General features: G+C 45.5%; 1 protein-coding gene across 3 annotated transcripts in view; it reads left to right on the top strand.

Annotated features, from left to right (window-relative positions):
- Nucleotides 1-2,914: 2,914 nt before the first annotated feature.
- Nucleotides 2,915-13,763, top strand: part of LOC142495967 (LON peptidase N-terminal domain and RING finger protein 1-like) — a 37,351-nt gene continuing 26,502 nt past the window's right edge. Inside the window, exons 1-4 of one of the 3 annotated variants that reach the window (XM_075602147.1) lie at nt 2,915-3,271; nt 6,837-6,955; nt 12,535-12,660; nt 12,862-13,020. In XM_075602147.1, the coding sequence (XP_075458262.1) occupies nt 6,860-6,955; nt 12,535-12,660; nt 12,862-13,020 (381 nt within the window). In that variant the 5' untranslated portion in view covers nt 2,915-3,271; nt 6,837-6,859. Of the gene's footprint in view, nt 3,790-6,836; nt 6,956-12,534; nt 12,661-12,861; nt 13,021-13,763 lie in introns of all 3 variants that reach the window. The other 2 variants (XM_075602145.1, XM_075602146.1) reach the window with 2 other exon arrangements.

The raw sequence follows: 13,763 nt of genomic DNA, 5'->3' as shown, positions 1-13,763 counted from the left end.
GCGACGGAGCGACAGTGCTACCAAAAATCTGGTAGTCACTGTTATTTGATTTTTTTCGGCGACGGGCTCCCCTTGCGGCCAATCAGTAGGTTCTCCGTGCCTCTGCCCTCCCCCTTTTCTGGTGTCACTGGCCTTGTAGCCAGCGATGTCGCCTAAAATTGAAATTCAACTTTCGCAACGGCGACGGGTGACGTTATCGGTTGCGTCGCCGTCACTATAAGCGCGGCCTTGCAATGTAGGCATGTGAAAAAACCTTTGGGATTTGGGTGTTTTAAAGCACTGAACACACCAGCAACTATTTAAGCACTGAATCGTCTCACCTGAAGGTGACTGATAATCACTTGGGTTTGCCGGGCCATCTCGGCTTAAATCTCCCTTGCTTTGACGATCATCAGGCCTTCTGCTTGAACAATTCTAGCACATACCCCTGTCAATCTAACCAGTCTGATGGTAGTGGTTACAAACCGGATGCAACCACGTTATAATGGGTGATCAGTGGTCAAATTGACTTTAAAAAGTGGTAGGTTCTAAAGGTATCTAATATTAAAGACAAGCTATTTTGACCGTTTTCTAAAAAAAATTAAAAAAAATACAATATCTATGAAAGAGAGATTTCCTAAAATAAATCTGTCTTTCTTTAAATAAAAAGTGAAAACTTAAATAAAAAAAAAATCAATAAATAAAGTAGTGGTTTCTGGGGTTTAAAAAAAAAAAAGTTTACTCATAGTATTATCACACTTTAATCTCTGCGGGTGAGAATGTGTTTGTTGGCATGTCACTACCCAGAATCCTTGTCTGCAAATACAGTATTTCCGGCTGAGTCCATAGAGACTACAGCTGTGCGGAGGCTGAGGGCTTTCCCTGGCCTTACTACGCGCGCCGTCCAGGGGCGTGTCTATGGGCGGGCCAGTGACGTCATGGAGCTGGTTCGCCCTCATTGGGCGAACCGCTCACGTGACCGGCCCTCCGCTCCCCTCAGCGCTGAAACGAAAAAAATGTTGTTTGCTATGCCTCTGCACGCGTGCGGAAGCGTGCGCGAACCCCTGCTAAAGCCGCTCTCATTGCGGCTGCAAAAGCTCACTGACAAGCGTGAGCGCGGGTCAGTGGCTAAGTGCTGACCATGCCCGCGGCCTTAGACATTACTGTCCTAGCGGTGTCTTAAAAGATTGATTAATAGAGTTGTGCGAATGTTTTCAAATTCACGTTTTTTCTTAAATGTAGCATTTTTGTAAACTTTTTATGCCAACGTTCACAATGCACGAAAATAGACTTTCGCCAGATTGCCGTGGAATTTTGCGGCTTCGCAAGAATTTAGCACAAAAGGCAGAATATAACGTGCCACGTTACCTGAACCAATTTGCTTGCGTTGGAATATGCAAAGTGCGCCGGGAAAAGAAAATCTGCACGTATTGCTTGATTTGCGAGCGTCAGCAAAAACAATTGCACATTAAAGCAGAAATCAAAAGTAGCTGTTTTCTTTCCTTTTTGATTATTTTATTTTACATAGGATTGAAGCAAGGGGGTCACCGGAGCTGAACCCCATTCATTTCAGCTCTGCGACCCCCTGCATCTCGAGATACTTACCTCTGTAGGGGATGCCGGTAATTGCTCTGGCTCGCTAGCAGGGGTTCACGTAATGGCTGCTTTTCGAGGCTCCCACTCCCTGCGGGCAAATAGGAAGCCGTGACGTCATCCGGTGTGGCTTACTATTTTCCCACGTGACGCGGGAGCTTTAAACTTGTAGGAGATATCAACACCCCCTTCGGAGGGAAAAATCTCTGGAAGCAGGGGGTCCCCAGAGCTGAAATGAATGGGGTTCAGCGCTAGAGACCTCCTGCTTCAATGCCATGTATAACAATTAAAAATACATTTAAAAAAAGGCCCCTTTGGATTGCTTCTTTAAGACCAGGGGAAGAATGTGTGTCACAATCTTATACACAGAGCACCAAGCGCTGAGTATAGCATAAAGCAGCGGTGTGCAATCTGGGGGGGCACAACCCCCAGGGGGGGGGCGCAAGACTGCCTGCGGGGGGTGCGAGGTTTACAGAGGCCCAGCGCGCTTCCCGAAGGCACTTAAATTAAGCTGCAGGGCCTCTGTAAACCTTTACTTACCTTGGCGCCACACGCGTCGTCATGGCAACGCGGCGTCACGCCGCGAGGTCATGTGACGTCATGACACCGGAGCCGAGGTAAGTGGGGGTGGGTGACCGCCGGCAGGGAGGCACAGGGAAAAAAAAAAAAAACCATAGAGCACCAACCATATTATTATCGTTTATTTGTAAAGCACCAACATATGCCGGAGCGCAGTACAACAGGGGTACAGAGTGATGTATAATGACATAAACAGAAAGACATAGAAATAAGGACAAACAAGCGCAAACAGGTACAGAACACACCATGGGTGCACCACACCGAAAACCTTTTTGAATACCCCTTTGCACCGTCAAATGTAACAATGGGGGCGAATGAAGCAATTGTTCTGCATACAGCAGCACATAAATCAGTAATGATATATAACATATAAACGTGGGGTAGTTTCGCCTGAGAATGTGGGGCATATGTATTAAGGGAAAAGTGGGGTAAAATAAATGTATCGAAGAAAAAAAAATCTTATAGATTTCAATAGGGCTTTTCCCTTTGATACAAACGATGCACTTATTTTAGCACAGAATTGCTCCTCTTTTGCTTTGACACACATGCCCCTGTGTTTTCATGTGCTGTATTTCTTGTCATGTGCCTCCTGTGCGTGTCTGGGTCTCCTCGCCTCTCTCTCCCCCCCTCCTCCTAAATTATGGACATTATGAAACCCAGTAGGTAGGTTCTGTTCCACAACAAGGGCGGGGGGGTACAGCGCCAGCCAATGGGAGGCCGCCCTGCTGGGCCACGTGACCGTGCACTTTATGTAATTTTGCTGCACACGTTATGTCATCAGGCTGCTATATTTCCCCCCCTTCCTCTCGCGCTGGGCTCACTCAGATTAATTGTGCCAGGGAGAGATCCCCTCAGCAGGTAATCACGCTGCCAGTGGACCTGAGAGAGGCAGTATACTGCAATGATACCTGGAGAGAGGAAGCACATTAGCCTGCTGCCTCTGCAACACTGTAACGCCTTTATGGCGCTACACTTTATGTAACCATCCCTGGAGCAGACAGTGGGCACCGGATTTGGACTGGTAACTTTCACTCCCCCCCCCCCCCCCACACACTTGTACAGCCCTTTGCATCGTGATCAGCTTGATAGACAAGGAACCCTCCTTATCAGCTGTTGGCAGGTGATGATGGACCCTTGGGAGTTATGGGTTCTAGACTCTTATTTATGCTTTTAACCATTAACCTTCCACAGGCAGAGCCGCCTCTTGCAAGGATCTGTGAAAGGACTCTATTTTGGTTTTAACAACCCACCCAGTGTGCACATCTTGCCCTTTAACCTTTTGCTTTTGTTAGCCTTACAAATTACTTTGTCTGCCTCTATATGACTTGAGTATGGATCTCTTTGTGTGCCCATCCTGCCAGAAGCTCCTCTGGGACCCTGTGACTGTGTGCTGTGGGCACTCCTTCTGCAGGAGATGTCTACAAGGACCTTCTTCAGACAGGTGCCAGGTATGCAAGCAGAGGCTGAAGATCAGGGGGGCCAAGGACTTGAGGTGTAACACCCTTTTATGCAACCTGCTGGACAAGTGCCTGGAGACAGAAACCAAAGTGAACCGGATCAAAAGGGACCTGCAAGAGCTGATCTCGCTCCAGAAGTATGAGGAGGCTGTGAAATTAGCTTGCAAAGGGATAGTGATGGGTAAGAGACAGAAGTAGGATGGTAATTGGGCAAGTCCTGGTTGGCTGGAGGTGCATCAGCCAGTGCAGGTGACATGCCTGGTTATGAAACTCCTTGTATAATAGTCAGCTGCTTTTTACAATACGCGATCTTTAACCAGTGAAGGGCTTGTAAAGTAAGAATTAACTATTAACGCTGGTGAGAAGTGAATGACTAAAAAATATTGTAAATATTTTGTCAAGTCTCTGTTAATTATACATCATTGTGACTTAATATAGCTCCCCACATATTACGTCTGCCTGCTATGTGGAAGTGTAAATGCTAATGAACCATGAGAGATCAGGTTCTGATCTCAGGATGTGTTTTGGAGCAGCCAGGAATATACAGTAGCTTGGCAAGGCCTTGAAGCAAATGCTTTTTAGCTGTTGAATATCTCAAACCCTAAAAGCATTTGTTAGAAAAAAATTAATTAACCTTGAAAATTCACTTGCATGCGGCAGCTCCAAATAGCATGTTTCTGTTTTGGGTTAAAATGATGAAGATAATGTCTTTTTCTCTATATAATAGAGCAGTAGTGGCCAAAAATCCAGTCCTCAAGAGCCACCAACAGGTCATGTTTTAAAGCATGTCTTTTGCTTTAGGACTGGAGCCATCTGTGCTGAAGCAGGGATGTCCTTAAAATCTGACCTGTTGGTGACTTGAGGACTGGAGTAGGCCACCCCTGACAGAGCGAATATTTAGTTTGCTTCAATTTGCACTTTATGTGTCAGTCTTATTTTGTGATCATCTTCTCCTATTTGATGCGGATCTTTCGTGCTTCTGTCTTGAACAAAGAGCGTAACTCTGCAAACCTGATCCATTTTATAGATGTAACTGATCTACTAAAAAAAAAACAACCCCCAAATCATTAACTGGTGCAGACTAATTAAAGTTGATGCCCTTTCATACATTGCCGCAACATGAACTAGGCCCTTTATTGGCGCGTCCTTTTAAAACATTTTTAAAAAAAAAAGTTAACTAGTGTTTTAATGTAATTAATAAATGCAGCAGTGCTATACATTTTACAGCAGTGCAATTACCTAAGCTGCCGATCGATCGGCGAAGATCCTGCTTTCCAGGGCACCCAATATGGCCGACTATTGCATCCTAAATGGTTACTATAGCAACCCTAGGAAACTTAACACTTAAGCAATCATTAAAAAGTGGGGGCATGCAGAAAGTATTTATTACTCTGGTGTATATCAGCAACAGTGAGGTTTATGCCACTCCGGGCAGAGACACGAAGGGATATGTATTAAACGGATGTGGAGCATTGTTCCAATAATGGCGTATATGGCACCAGTCAGTGTGACTGCTTCATTGTTGTGTCAGTGTACCACGGTGCTGCTAGTTTTGCTCCCCTTGCGATTTAGGAAGTGGTTTTGGAGCAATTAGAGGAGGATATTAGTGTAACAATAGTGCAATAAGATGTATCGAAGTCTGCGTCATTCCAATGGAGCAGAGTTGCATCAATTTAATCAGTTAGGTCTGAGGTGGTGTTAGATAGGGCGCTGAGCAAAAGAGGTTCAAATCCGCTTCATATGTCTGTAGAGTTAAAAAATGGATGCAGAATAAAACTTTTGCGCCATCACGGTAGATTGCGGCAGTAGATAGATATCACCCACGTTGTCAATTTTGCTCTCTACCTGCTTTGATTTATAAACACCCCAGGCCTAAGGGAATACATGTATGTATCAAACTTTCCCGGCTGCAAAACTAGGCCAAAAACTTTTATATTTATCAAAAGAAAAAGGTCCCATATGAGGCAATTGTTTGCTGTTGTTGCTTTAATGAATATAGTGCACTTTTCTCTGCCTAGTTTTCCAGTTGGGAGACTTTGGGCCCGATGGGTAAAGCGTCGCTCAAAGCAATTTTGTTACAAAAGTCGCGCGCAGAACAGTAACACATTTTATGCATCTTGGTGCACAAGTTTTAAAATAAACCGATTTTCATGTGTTGTGTGTCAGGTTTTTTTAGTAAGAAAAAAATGACGTTGGAGGTAGTCAGTGGCGCACATATGCAACTGATATGTATGAAAAAACTGCAAGTGTGCGCCATTTTTGTGCTTCCAGAAATGCCTAATATTTGTCCATCCGTTTTTTTTTTCTTTTCTTGGCGTAAAAGACAAATGCATGTAAACGCAAGCAATTCCTAGTGCATTCACATGTGTGAATATGGCGCACACCATTCAAAGAATAAGACTGTAAGAATATTAATAATAAACAAAGATTCAATGCACATCCTGATAATTAAATATATATTGCGGTTGGACTAGGTTTTGTGTGTGTGTGTGTGGACGGACCAGGGGGGCGCAAACTTTTTTCCCTGCGCTTCCCTGCCGGCGGTTCCCCTCTCTCCGCGCCCACCCCCGCTTACCTCGGCTCCGGCGTTGACACCGGCGGCATGACGTCACGTTGCCATAGAAACGTGACTTCACATGACCATGACGCCGCGTTGCCATGGCGACGGGTCTAAGAATCCGCCGGAGCCAAGGTAAGTCAGTTTTACAGAGGCCTTTGCCGCTCCCCTGGCACTTAATTTAAGTGCCTTTGGGAAGCATGCGGGGCCTGTGTAAATTCCACGCCTCCCGCAGTCAGTCTTACGTCCCCCTTGCGCAATTGCCCTTCCCCAATTTGCGCACCGCGTGTGTAGACCATGAATAATGACACACCAGCATATGCCGCTAATGATTTTAGGGAGAAATTGATTTGTTGGGGCAATGCACTCTTTCAAAAAATTTTTTTTTTAAATATTGTTTTATATACAGTATAGGGGGATTTGTGTGATAGGGGGAGAAGTCTACAGTATATAGTTATCCTTGCCTGTTTCCCCCCAGCATTTTTGCTTTTTGGTTCTTCTTTTTTTTTTAGAAGAAAATCCCTGGAATGATAGAACTGACTGAAGAGCTAGTAAATGTGGGTCTGTGTTAAGTCTTTTGGGCTTTTCTGAATTCACATTCGTGCATTTAGAAATCCATAATGCATGAAGACAGAGCTCTGACTGTGCGGTGTAAAACATTGTTTTTATAGCTCCTGAGAATGTCCCCCTGAGAATGCTTCGCTCGCAGGTGTATATGACGTTAGAGCAGTACCCGGAGGCTCTGCGGGAAGCGGACGTGATATGTGGTTTGCACCCACAAGATCCAGAGGTGAGTAAATTTATAGTGATACCTGTGAACCAGAAAATAGTCCCCCAACACTGAGGGGGGTAAGTACAGCTCAACCCCGTTATATCGCGAATCCGCTTATAACGCGATGCAAGCGTGGCTCCCAATTTTCGTATTTCTGAATACTTTGCAACACGATTATTGGTATCTTTAATACTTTATTGTACAATGCATACAATTGTACATTATTTCTAACGCGATCTGCTTATATCGCGATGTGATTCTTTGGACCCCAAGCACAGCGTTATAAGGGGGTTGAGCTGTGTCACAGTCTCCTGTCTGCAAAATTGGGGCAATACACCACACCTGACATATTAAAGTACGCAATATATAGAAATGTACTGCAGTTTTTCTTGTACCCGTTCCAAAGTCAGGAGACTTTGGGGGTTGTGACTCAGTCTCCCGTCTGCAAAACTGGGGCAAACAAGGGGTGCAAAAATAATTGCACCAGATTTATCAAGGCGGGAAAAACTCTTAAGTGACAAAGGATTAGGAACTGATTTATTTGTATTTTAAATAGATGGCTATATATTAAAGGAGCAGTTCTCCCCACCAGACCCCCTTTTTACCAGGATGGGAAGCAGGGGGATCCCCTTATTCCTGAGATACTTAATGGTAAATGTGGTGGTAGTGGTAGGGTGACCAGATTTTCAAATGTAAAAACCGGGACACATTAAAAAATATTTATAAAACAAATTAAATCAAACTGCTCCCCCTCCACTTTTTTTTGTGCTTTTTCCCTCTCCTCCCTCTCCCCATCCGCTCTCTCCCCCACACCACTCCCTCTCCATCCTCTCTCCCCCCCACCACTCCCTCTCCATCCTCTCTCCATCCTCTCTCCCCCCCCACCACTCCCTCTCCATCCTCTCTCCCCCCCCACCACTCCCTCTCCATCCTCTCTCCCCCTCCACTCCCTCTCCACCCTCTCTCCCCCCCATATATACACACAAACACTACACCATATACACACATACCAAACATGCAACATTAGTTTAACACACACACATACCATCTACAAATACACATTTATATTCAACATATACAAACACTAAATATACAACATATACATGCACATAATGCATGAAACACACAAATGCATTACAAATGCGCACGCACACACACACACACACACACACACACACACACACACACACACACACACACACACACACACACACACACACACACACACACACACACTTACCAACACAGACACATGGAACCGGTCCGGGAGATCTATAGAGGAGCAGCAGCTCAAAGCAGGAGTGGTCTGCAGGGCCACCTATTGCCCAGAAGCTGTAGCAACCAACAAAACCCTGCTCTCCTCCTACCGACTACAGCTGTTCTTATCTGATTGGCTCCGTGCTCTGCCGTTGGCATCCTCCTCTGTATCCTCCAACCTCCGCTCTCCTCCTACCCACCCAAACTGGTAGGAAGCCTCACTAATAACCAGGACTGTCACAGCTAAACCGGGACATTTTCACATTTTTCGGGCACCGGGACAGCTCACGAAAAACCGGGACTGCCCCGGCTAAACTGGGACTGCCCCGGCTAAACTGGGACTGCCCCGGCTAAACTGGGACTGCCCCGGCTAAACTGGGACTGCCCCGGCTAAACCGGGACATATGGTCACCGTAGGTAGTGGCAATACTTCCTGGTCTTTAAATCCTATGCTTCAAGTGGGTCAATAGGCAGTCACAACAGAAGACATTAAGGTTTCCTCTTGGCCTGCGTCATGAGGGAGATTTAGTCGGCCATTTTCTTTCCCCTTCGAGGGGAACTGTACTTTTGCTACCTTGACCCATTCAGTGCTGTAGGGTCATGCCACTTGAGTGGCCACGGAACTTCCGGCACTTCTGCATCACCTGACCACTTTTCGGAACAATCCCGTAATGCGGTTTCTGTTCCATCTGTCAGGCCGGATGTGACGGGGTGAAGGCGGCACCCTTTCAGTGGGGTGCATGATTGCCGTGCCAGTCACGTACAGCCCCTAAAAAAACTGAGCAGTGGCCAATGAGGTGCAAGGCCCCTGTGATGGCACTTTTATTAACGTACAACACACGTCGTTAAGGCACTGAAGCGGTTGAGCTATCTCGGGAAGCAGGTGGTCCTTAGAGCGCATTTCATCACCGGTCGACCCCCTGCTTTCCCACCAGGCAAAAAAGGGGATGGGGTTAAGAAAAGGGGGGGGGGACTGCTCCTTTTAAAGCCCTCCTGCTGCAAAACTGGGGCAAAAATAGCACCAGATTTATTTAAAAATCCTATTGAAGTAAATATTTTGTATAAACCTAATTCCATGGTAGCACCCAATTTAAAGATACTGTTTTCCCACATTAGGTAAAAACATTAAAATAATCCTTTTCTCTATCTATCTACACACATACACACATACACACATACACACATACACACATACACACATACACACATACACACATACACACATACACACACACACACACACGTGTGAAAAAGAAAGTACACCCTCTTTGAATTCTATGGTTATGTACCTGTTATTTGCACAGTAAAAAACAAAAACTTTGAATGAAACTTTTGACCCATATTGAAAATTCTGTGAAGGCACAAGTCAAAAGAATGGAAATGCAAACTTCCCTGACCAGGAGAAGACGGCTTTACAGCCTGTTAGTTTAGGGGCCTATGGAAGTAAAGGACATATCTTATTCCTTTTTTTTCTTTTTGTGATGGAGTAACCCGGGTTTGGATTTCAAAGCTCAGGACATGAACGGAGGTGCTCACACTTTGGGGTCTATTTATAAGTCTCCTTGCTGTACAACTGGTGCTAACAGCAGCACTGTATTTTTCAATGAAAATCCCATTCAAAGCAGTTGCAGTTTACCTTTTTGATAAGTCTGGTGTTGCTTTTCGCACTGGATTTGCAGCGAAGAGACATTAGTAAGTAACCTCCATTCTGCACACAGATGTCATCCGCACTGAGCTCCTGTATTCTGGTTTGAACCTGTACCCTAAAAGTTATTTTGCAGCGGGATGATCCGACAAGACCACTTTTCTATGTGCCTATGCATCAGAGGAAGTGATCAGCGCTGATGCATTTGTGTAAACAATTTCCCCCCCCATTTTTTCTGTCTCAGACGCGACCTATTTCTGAAGTGTGTTTTCACTGTTGTAGAATTTGTCGCATGCTGCGTTACTATCCAGTGCTAAAAAATATGACTGGCGCTAACTTTAATGTGACGGAAAAAACCAACGCAGAAAACAGTCAGGAAGAGTAACGCAAGTCGCACACTTCTTTATACATAGACTCGGGGCAAATGTAACTCCGCCCTGACACCTCCCGCTTGCTCCATAAGGATGGGGCCATGGTACTGCAGAGCTGAGCGAACAGACTGCCTTAATGCAGTGTTCGCGTCCGTGTGGCGTGCGGGCGCGCGGAAGCGGGAGGGGGCGCTCGTTGCGCAAAAAAATCAGTTGAAACGGAATTCTTGGCACGACAGGCTGGTCACGTGAGCGGTTCGCCCAATGAGGGCGAACCAGCTCCGTGACATCACTGGCACGCCCCCCACGGCCCGTCCACCATGGCCAGGGAAGCGCCGGTCACTGACCAGCCTCCACAAGGGCGAAGGCACCATGGCCCCACCTAAATCATCACCTTGTCGCAGACAGTCAGACATAATTGGCTCAACGAAGATGAATACGTCGACACTGGCTGGTGCCGGTTTATTTCAGCGCGAGTTGAGAAACAAAAATACCGACTTTGCGCCTACGTTTTTGTCTTTGACACACAGAGTCCATAGTTCCCTATATCCATCTCCTGTGGGAAAATGTCACACAATTAGATGTTTGGTGCTTGTCTGTATATTATGGTCTGACCCTATAGTGTGAGTGAAAGACCATGCTACCTTTCTGCATCTTGGTCGGCTGCATAGTCTCAGCCCACCCTCTGTCTTTTTTTACATTGTATCTACGACCCTCCTACTGTCTCTGTAAGTTCTCCCTACTTACCACTTAGATTGTAAGATCTTCTTCAGGGCAAGGACTCCTTTTCCTAAATGCCTACTTTTTGGTTATGAAACGCTTATGTCACATGTATTACTGCTGTAAAGTGCTATGTACATGGATGGCGCTATATAAATAAAGATATACATACATTTTAATAATAACTATATTCAAACCTATATCAACAAGTTTCCCAATCCCATCTTTTAACCTTGCACCTAGAACCTTGGTATATATTACCTTTATAAAGCGGTGGTTCCCAATCTGTGCGCCGCGGCGCCCTGGTGCACCGTGGCTTGCCTAGAGGGGTGCCGCGATTATCCTCCCCACCATCCCTCCGATTATCCCTCCCCACCATCACTCCTTAATGCCGGCCGGGCCGCAGGGGATTGGCTGCAGGTCAGAGGAAGCCGGAGGCAGGGCTTCCGCTTTGTGCAGAGCACACGATGAGTGTGTGTGTCTGCCTTCCCGCTCCTGGCTCCTCTGTCTGCTGGTGGCTGCGCGGTGTCCTGTCCCCTTCTGCCCTGGGTGATAGGAGAAGGTAGGGGGGTGATAGGAGAAGGTAGGGGGGAAGAAAGTTGTACATTTGCCTGTCCTGGCGGTGGGTGCAGGGGGAGGCAAGGAGCCGCCTGCACGGATCTCCTGCCTTTCCTCCTCCCCCCCCCCAGTCACTCACATCCGTCGCTGCCTCTGCTCTCCACTGCTCTCCAATGTGTGTGTGTGTATCTCTGTGTATCAGTGACTGTGTGCAGGGAGCCGCCTTCACGGATCTCCTGCCTTTCCTCCCCCCCCCCCAGTCACTCACATCCGTTGCTGCTTCTTCTCTCCACTGTGTGTGTGTGTGTGTGTGTGTGTGTGTGTGTGTGTGTGTGTATCAGTGTATTAGCCGATGCAAACACTGGAGGCACTAAACCAATTACTATTTGCCTCTCTAAGCAGAAATTTGGTTCCTGATAATAACATATAAGTGCTTCAAAGTAGAAATAATAATTAACTGCGTTTTGTATTTGTACGTGTGATGTCAATAAAGATTGCTATGACAAATCTGACATCGTTAATATTTGATAGTGAATATAGCTAAACAATCTATAAATTCAATTAGTATTAATTTAAATAAAAAATATGCTAGTTGATATTAATGTGAAATGTCAAATTTAATTTTATATAGATCCAATTAATTTTAATCTAAATATACTGTGCTAATACATGACTTATTTATAAAATTACATTGTATAAATTGTCTTAATATAATTTTAATTGTATATAAACTGTGAATGAAATAGTAAATTTAATAATGCATATTTTAGTGCCAAACAAAATAATTCATGCCTCTAATAGTTTGCAGGAGCTGAAATTTATAGGTCAAAAATGAATAAATAATATTAAACATGAATACATATTTAAATGATGCCTAGACACCACGTTATGACCCCAGATGTAACGGAGCTTTGTAAATCGAGCCCCATGACCACTGGATACGTTGACTGTGCACTTGGAAGTTTCTCCACCCCGTAGGCTTTTCCTGGCATTAATCTTCCCAATGTGCAGTGGTGTTGATTTAGGTTTCATCTTGGTGTTCCTTACAGGGATTCTACAGAAAGGGAATGATTCTGATCCACATGGAGGAGGAGAAGAGAGAGGCTCTGGTCCAGTTCAAGCAGTGCCTGGTGCTTGACCCACAATTCTGTGCAGCTCGGAGGGAGACAGAACAGGTGACGGAAGCACTCCTGCTGTATGCTAGAACCATTTTGTGACGGCTTTGATGTCTTATGAGAGCATTTTGCTGCTCAAGGGGTGGGACAAACATACCCATGCAATGTGATGCAGACACCACTAAAAGTTAATCAATCCTTCAATGTATAATTTTCCCCTCACTGTCACCAATCTCTCTCCTCTCTTTGTCTCTCCCTTAGTTGCTAAAGGATCTCGGCTCTCCTGTGGCCTCCTCTCTGGAAGACCTGCTGGATGAGGTCTCCCGATACTTGAAATTGTCCAGCTTAGACACCACCATCCTCATAGCTCCCCTCAGAGCAGCGTGTATCAAGTCCCACACCAGCGGTGCCAACATGAAGGTAAGTGGAAGTGGGACTTTCTAAGTCATACAAGAAGGCAGATAAAGGGCACTCCTATCTGCTCAATTCTAAATGCATGTTCTCCAAACCGAGTGGTTCCAGGCGGAAAATATCAGGGGTGAGTTGTATTGAAGCAAATTTGGAGCAATGTTGACACACATTGTGTAATTGTTTGTTTCAATGTATCAAGCTCCTTGCTCCACGTTGTGCACCCTGTACATCAGCTTATGATCTAGCGTCAATAGGAGGAGTTTGGGGGAAGTTACATGATGCACGGATGAGGCGTCTGTGTGTCTTTAAAAAAATAAATTAAAAAATTGATCTAGTCTTTAAAAGAGCAATTTATGCGCTTATTTACATTTTTAATTTTTTTTAACACAGGTTTGAAGCAGAGGGTCTCCAAAGCTGAACCCCATAGATTTCAGCTTGCAGGAATACCTGCGTAAGGTTTGCCGGTAGCTGCTCCAGCTGAGCTGGCGGGAGTTTAACGCTCCCATGTCACGTGGGCCAATAGGAAGCCGAACTGGATGACTTCACAGCTTGCTATTGGCCCGCAGGGCGCGGGAGCTTTGAAACTCTGCTAGCGGAACGGCCACCAGCACCCCCTACAGAGGTAAGTATCTCCGGAAGCAGGGGGCCCCTGGAGCCGAAATGTATGGCGTTCAGCTGTGGAGACCCCCTGCTTCAATCCAAAGTAAAAAAATATATTTTAAACGTCTCGGATTGCTTTTAGGCAAAAAAAT

The sequence above is a fragment of the Ascaphus truei genome, chromosome 5 (assembly GCF_040206685.1).
Source record: "Ascaphus truei isolate aAscTru1 chromosome 5, aAscTru1.hap1, whole genome shotgun sequence".
Lineage (NCBI taxonomy): Eukaryota > Metazoa > Chordata > Amphibia > Anura > Ascaphidae > Ascaphus > Ascaphus truei.
The sequence above is the reverse complement of the archived record's forward strand: the minus strand, read 5'-3'. Positions and strand labels throughout refer to the sequence as shown.